We start from the raw sequence: 7,447 nt of genomic DNA on the forward strand, positions 1-7,447 counted from the left end.
TGGCTTGTGCTGAGCAGCTCAGCTCCAGCTGGTTTTGTGCAGGGCAGCAGGGACAGTGGCTCCCTCTGGTCCTTCCCTGCTCTCTGCAGGAGCTGGGTAGGGAGGGATGGGATGTGCCTGCTCCAGGCCGTCCCAAAGGGAATAAACATCCAGAGAGATGCTGCTGCACACCTGTGTTTGGGATGGGATGGAAGGCATTACATGGCTGGCCTGATAAGAAATCCATGTTTGGTGAAGCTTAGGCTGAATCCCCTGTAGTACAAGCTTCATTTCAGTACCAATGGCATCTTTTGCTCTGGGGTTAAACTTCTGCTGGGGTTATCAGATGAGGGATTCTTGCTCACAGCAGCTGCCTTGTGCTGCTCATAGGATTATGTGCTTTGTTGCTTTTGCCTCGGAGATTATCCTTTCACAACAGATCTCGGGGCTGTGTCCATCAAGGTGGATCTTTGCATAAAGCTGGTTTGTAAATCAGTTTGTTGGAGCCCCCCCTGGAATTCACTGTATGGGGGATGATGTTTATGAGATTAATAGTGACAGAAAGGGAAGTGTCTCCTATCCTGGTTTTCCTGCCAATTCCCCCTGTCTGAGGTTTCTACCCAGCTCTGAATTTAAAGCCCCCAGGTTCAGAGAACTGAACAACTCTCAGAAAGTGTTGCCTGGATTTATTCCTGTGTGCTTCTCTAAGTACCAACTGCCTGGCCTTTGTCCCTGCAGGGTCGTGACTACTGTTCAGAGGAGGAGGATGTCACATAGTGCCAGCTCTGCCCTCGCCCCGGGAGCACCTCCAGTGTAAATAGATCCAACCCAGCCTTCTGGATACAACCTTTGGGACGTCTGCTCGAGTGAACAGCACTCCATAAACAGAAGAAGACCATTTCCACATTATATGCTCCATTCAGTTACAGTGTTTCCTAATGAACACATGAGGAATATTGCTAAGAAGTCGTAAGGAACTGTTTTTGTTGCTGCTAGTTAAAACTTGTTGCAACTTCTCACTTTTTTCTGTGTCCAGATACGCAGCAAATCCTTAAAAGTTAATCCAAAAGACGTTGTTGATTTTATTGAGGCTTCTGGCCCGTTTTCTATCAGATGAGGTAGTGTTATTACCAAGCTTCCATAAGTGACCATCCAAGCATCTAAGAAACACCCCTGAGCTGTGTGTCCGTCCGTGTTGGGGCCAGAGTGCTTGTTAGTGCTGGTGATTCCAAGCTTTGGAGATGGGATGTTTTTTTGCCATGGCAGGCCTTGTTTCTCAGCTGGGAAGAAGCTGAGAAACTATTATCCATTAAAAGCATGTTATCACTGAAATACTGGAAGTGATACAGGAGCAGGAACTTGTATTTTAAGAGGAAAAAAAGTTTCATTTAAAAGGTATCTTAATCAAGGACTAAGCTTGCAGTATTGGCTTTGCTGAGCACGAATGGGAGTGTGATCACAATCATTTTGAATCTCTTTTTTTCTAAGAAAATAAACATTTTACTGTTTTTATGTATTCTTGTCTTTTACCATTCCTACAACACGATGTTTTAAGAGTCTGGGGACAAGGAAGACCAAGCCTCTCCTCTGCCTTGATGTGTCCCATGGATCTGATCTCTTAAACCAGCTCTGTGCCAACTGGGGGGATGTGTTGTGTGTCCTGTAGAGTTTATTTTTCCATATTAAATGGAGAGGATATTACCTTCTCAAAAGCAGATGTAATATTTTTAACTAATGCTGTCATGAGTTAAAAAAAAAAAGGAAAAAAATACAGCTTTTGTATTTATTATTTCAAAGAAGATTGTTACCTGTGCTGATATTTCTTCCAGCTTTGATGCCATATGGGGGCAGGGTTTGCCCTGCAGTCAGTGGAGAAGCTTTGTCAGGGTAGTTTGCAGTCACTGTGTTGATTTCATTTGTGGAGTGGGTGTGGACCAGACTGAGGGTGCATTAACAGCATCTCCTAGGATGTGGCTGACACTGGAGTGGGGCACTCAGCCCAAATATTGGCCATTTTTCACTGGGCTTTCTGAAAATCAGATCCCTCTAAAGGATCTAAGTCCCTCAAAGATCACTTGTGACCTCTGCAAATCTCTAAGTTACTGCTGAATTTCCTGACTAACGAGGTTTCCCTGAATGTGGGCTCTGAGTGGGGCTGGACGGTCCACATCAGAAGATTTCATTCCCCACCAGTACTGTGCTGTACCTGGAATGTCTCCAGAAACCCCCAGCTCCCTCTGCTGCCATCCCTGCCCTGGATTTACCTTTGGATTTTGGGGAGGAGCAGTGGGGACAGGCCTGGCAGCTGCTCCTGAAGGGCTGGGTGTGAGCCCATCCAGCAGCAGCAGCTGTGAGGCTGCAAACCAACCTGTTCCTAAAGGTTTGTGAGGCTGCAAACCAACCTGTTTCTAAAGGCAGAAGCTCTTTCTGAGCTCTGCAGGCTGCCTCAGTCTATGCCCAGTGGTTGCTGTGTCCCAGGATTCAGACAACCCAAGAGCTCCAGCAGCTTCCCCTACAAAAGCTCAGTGCCAGGGCTCTCTATGGTGTATTCATCTGTATCCCATTAATGGTCAAAAACCACCAGCCAGCTCTGATTTCCCTAAATCCTTGCTCATTTGAGCAGCTGCATTGGCCAGGCAGCCCCTCCCAAGTATCCTGACCTCCCTGGAGACCAAGTTTCTCTGCCTCCCTCCCATCCCATGGCTGTTCCTGGGGCTGTGGCATCTCTCAGTGCTACGGAGCCATTGGATTTTGGGATGAATTCTTCAAGGTGATGTCTCTCTCTTCCTGGATATGATTTTTTTTCCATAATTTATGCCAGCTCTTGAGCAGGTGACTACACTTGGGAGAGTTGAGAGACTGTGCATTTCGATTATTTAAAACACTTTAATTAATAAAGAGTCCTGGGGCTTGGTCCCACAAACCCTTCTGTGCAAAGCACTTTGGAAAAGCTTCCGCAGTAGCGCAGGAGTGATGGGCTTGGGTCTGTTGTTTTGGAACGTTTCCTTGCCCAAGGGCTGAACATGTTGTGTGTAAATGTCCCACACAAACACTGTGTTAGACACATTGTGGTCTTTCTTTCAGCCACCTCTTTGTTTTAATAATTCTTTTATTTAACATTTTCCTTGCTGCTGCTGGCACTGGAGACCTGCGCTTCGCTGGACGTTTTGTGAGAGAGGAGAAGCAATTCCCATCTTACCTGTGCTCGTATTCCAGCCAGCAGCAGGTGCTTTAGACTTCTGGATGAGTTAGAGCATCCCTGCTGGACCTGTGGATGGCAATATTTGGGAAGGCCTGGGTGGGCTGTGGTGCTGCTGGCTGGGAGGCTCTGGGGTGGGCAGGAGGTTTGGAATTCTTCCACCCTTGCAAAATCTGCTGGAATTCTGGGATTCTTCTACCTTTGCAAAACCCTGGCAGATTTTGTTAGAAGTCTAAATATATGTGGCAGCTGAAGGTCTGTAATAATACAAGCAGATTACTCTGGCTGAAAATGTATCTCTCCTTGGAGCTCTACCTCCCCATTGCTTTGCTCTGCTCAAATACATTCAGCAGTGTGGAAAAGAGGAGGCTGGGAAGAGAAGGAGAACTTGCTCCTGTCTGGTATGCTATGCTGGGCTGTAAATGGGATTTCAAGGTTCCTCTCAAAATGCCAGGGAAGTGATTTGAGGCCCAAGCTTCTCTTCAGGAGGCTGATGCAGTATTTCCTGAGCTCCATGTCATATTCTGGGATCTTGGAGAAAATGGTGGTGGAGGAGTTTTGCAATCAACCTTGTCCCTTGGAGTGCATTTTCCTTTGTCCAGAGCCTTTTGAGTGGTGCTGGTTTTCCTCCTTGGAGCCTGCCCCAAGCATTGGGAGGGGAACTGAGGAGCTGCTGCCCACCTCAGGCCCAGCCTTGGGCCCTGTTGTATCTCTTGTTTAATTACTGGCAGTTCCACCTCACCTGTGCCCGCTCCCAGCCCCTTCCAGCCCCCAATTGACACTGATTTCTTCCCGTGCATTCAATCACAGGTTTGGTTCTTTTGAATTAGGTCTCCCTGCCAGGATCCAGCAGAGCCACCTGTATCCTCCCCTGTCACAAGCCCTTTGTGGCCATGGATGGGCCACCAGCTCCAGGCTGGCTCACTGCCCCTCTCCATGCCCTGTAAACAGCAGGAGCAGCAGGGCTTCAACAATCCCAGGATTTTTTGCAGAGTGCGTCTTTCTTGGTGTAACAACACCCAGGCTGGTGACTGCCCCAGAGTACAGCAGGATTTAAAACTCTGGATGATGAGATGGGAGCACAGGGATCCATGAAGCACCAGGGAGTCGTGTTTGAACTCTGAAGACATCACTGTCATCGCATGAGAATGGGCCTGGAGAGAAATATTCTGTTCCCAGCTATTTTGGTTTTACCAGGTCTGTAAAACAGTAATTTCCTGTCACTTCCATTTGGAGTCAGCAATGACTCAACTCCAGATCAGCCTGGCTGACACACCAGACCTTCAGGATAGGAGAGGCTGGGTGAGGTATGTGTCTGTCAAAGAGCAGATGTCAGATGGGCTTTGCACAAAAAGGTGGTTTCCAGTTCCACCATGGTGGTGGGACACTGGCACAGGGTGCCCAGAGAAGCTGTGGCTGCCCCTGGATCCCTGGCAGTGTCCCAGGCCAGGCTGGATGGGGCTTGGAGCAACCTGGGACAGTGGAAGGTGTCCCTGCCCATGCCTTGTTCCAGGTTGCCCATGGAACAAGATGATTTTTAAGGTCCCTTCCAATCCGAACCATTCTGGGATTCCATGACTATAGAACCAGTGCCCTGACTCAGTTCCTTTGTGAGCTGTTGGGGAATCTGAGCAACATCCCCTGTGCTAGAGAAGCTTTTACCTGTCTGGGGCAACCCCAGCCCAGGGGGGAAGTAATGGCATTGCACTGTGGAAAATCAAAAGCTTTGATCTCAGCCAAGGTCACTGTGTGGTACTGGCAATTTTTAGGGTGTTCACTGAGAAAGCAGAGATTTATGGCATTTCTGCCAGTGTGGCTTTATGGAAGATGCTTTTGGGTCCTGGTACTGCTGGGCAACTCTCTTTTTTCAGGCTGAAATCTCCCTCTGTTCAGTTTAATTCTGTAGGAGTTCGGGGAAGAGGAGACGAGAAATGCAGGGATGGCTTTGGAAGGGCACCTTATTTGCTTTGCTGTTGGGGAGATGAGACATCCAAAAAGTTGGGTAAGCCCTGAGTGAAATTCCTATTATTGTTACTGTGCTGTGGTGGCAAAGGGAAAGAAGCCCCAGCTCAGGGTACTTCAAGATGGGAATGTTGATAGAATTCAAAGATGTTCATGTCTTTGCTTTTTAAAAATTCATGTAATTTTCTTTCAATTTAGCTGCACACATCTACTCATGACATCCAGGGAAGTGCTCACTCTGAGTTTGAAGATGGGAGGGTCACCATCATCATCCTCAGGATCATCATCATCATCATCAACACATGTGGGACTGTGGGACCTCCTTCACAGAAGCCAACTCCAGCACCAGCCCCATGGACACCCAGGGCAGCAAAAGGAGAAGTCTGTGAATCTTCCCTCTTCAAATGACTCCCTTTCTCCACGCTGCCATCCCAGATGGAGGCTGGCACCCTGGAGCACCCATCCTTCATCCCTGCAGAGCAGCCCCTGCCAGAGCCTCCGAGGTGCGAGCTCAACAGAACATTTATACATTTAATTCTTTTAATGTATCTGTATATTGAATTAAATTTTGAGACAAAAAGTTCTCAAGAGCAGTTGCTGCAAGAAGCTAGAAAGCTCCATGTGGGAACAGAGCATATTCCTGGGGTTTTGGCATTCTGCTTTTGTGTCTATTAATAATCCCCCGGAGTGAGTCATATGGAGCTGCATTTATTCACTGACTCGGAGAGAGCTGCTACCCAAAATAGCAGCTCTGTAATTTTTTATGATGCTGTAATGCCAGTGCAGTGAAGATTGACATCATTTGAGGGAGATGCTCCAGCCTGGCAGCCAGAGAACCCGTGTCCAGCCCCACAAGGAACGTGGGGAGCCACGTGCTCCATTACATAAAAGCACCGGAGAGCCAGCACGGGGCGGAGATGTCTTTTCTGTCCTCACCTGAGCATCTCTTCCCCAGATTTTTCATCTATTTTAGGCCTTTCTAAGCCTTTTTTGCTCATTTTCTTCAATCATGAGGAGCACTGGGCCAGAGGATGATGAGGAAATGGCTTTTGCTGCAGAGGGGAGCCTCAAGCACATCTCAAACCATCAACCTGCCTGCCAGGAAGTCCATAGGGAAATCTCGAAATGCATCAAATTCAGCATCACCAGCTCATCCTTTTTCTCACCCATGTTGCTGCTCTGTGTCCCTTCCTGAACCCCTGAGTGTCCCCTGGGCCCAAAATCTGCCAGTCCCTTCCCAGCCCCGTGTTCCTGAGTGATGGCAGCCCCAGGCAAAAGGCAGAGAAACGCTGGGGCAGGGTTTGGGCTGGATTTCTAAAGGATCAATCTGATTTTCTGGATTGCTTCTCATTCTCTGCCCTGCACTGCTGCCATCAGGTCTGTCCTGGAGTGGCAGCCAGTGGGGCATCCAAGACATCCTGGGGTGGCCCCACTGCTCCCCAGAAACACCTCTGGGTACCACACAGGCTTTTTGGCACAATTCTGGCTAAAATCCCTCTGCAGGAGCCCCAGCCCATCACTGTGTGCTCTCCATCAAAGCATTAGGCGAGATGAATTTGCCAACGCTGGGCATTAATAGCCTGGGTGAACTTTTGCAGATCGAACAGTGTTTTAACAGGCTCCATTCCAGCTGGAAATGTTTATTAACTTTACCTTTTCATGGAGCACCTGGGGAGCAAATGGAACTCCTGCCACAGCAGCTTTGAGCCAGTGTGACTGATGGGATGAGCAGCAGCTGTGGCTGAATTTTGGTCAGAGCAGCTCAAGTGCTTTGGGTGAGGGGTGTCACACCTTTGGGAAAATGGAAATGTGACAGTTGAGGTACAGGCCCTCAATACAACCACTGGCATAAATTAATAAATATAGTTTTAATAGGAAGCATGAGGACTTGGTGTCCCCTGTTTCCTGAAGGAGGCACAAAGGGCCTTTGCTCCAAAATACTCCAGTCCCTAAGCCCTGATGTTCCCAGAAAATGGGAAACAGTAGGCTGAAGGAATTTAACACTTTCCTAGCAAGGCTGGCAGTGGTTTCTACTTCATATCATAAACACTGCTCTGCACTTGAACAAAGACTTGAATTTAGGACTCCTGGATTTTAATCATAATTTTCTTAATCCTGACTTCCAGAGAGCAAAAATTTACAGGAATAGAGGTGCTGGAGGAGAGTTCATAACAGAGGAAGAATGAGGGATACACCCCTCAAAGACTCACCTTGTCAGGCCCAAGTGAGACCTGTTTTTTTCATTCTAAATATAACAGATGCAGCAGCCAAAAAGAACTTTTGAGGATCTGGATCTTAAACATAAAA

At 47.9% G+C, this 7,447-nt stretch overlaps 1 protein-coding gene across 3 annotated transcripts in view; it reads left to right on the forward strand.

Annotated features, from left to right (window-relative positions):
• Nucleotides 1-1,495, forward strand: part of C8H1orf21 (chromosome 8 C1orf21 homolog) — a 102,589-nt gene extending 101,094 nt beyond the window's left edge. For all 3 annotated transcript variants that reach the window (XM_030953607.1, XM_030953610.1, XM_030953611.1), the window contains exon 6: nucleotides 718-1,495. In XM_030953607.1, the coding sequence (XP_030809467.1) occupies nucleotides 718-756 (39 nt within the window). In that variant the 3' untranslated portion in view covers nucleotides 757-1,495. The remainder of the gene's footprint in view (nucleotides 1-717) is intronic.
• The last annotated feature ends 5,952 nt before the right edge of the window (nucleotides 1,496-7,447 follow it).

Source organism: Camarhynchus parvulus, chromosome 8 (genome assembly GCF_901933205.1).
Source record: "Camarhynchus parvulus chromosome 8, STF_HiC, whole genome shotgun sequence".
Classification (NCBI taxonomy): Eukaryota; Metazoa; Chordata; class Aves; order Passeriformes; family Thraupidae; genus Camarhynchus; species Camarhynchus parvulus.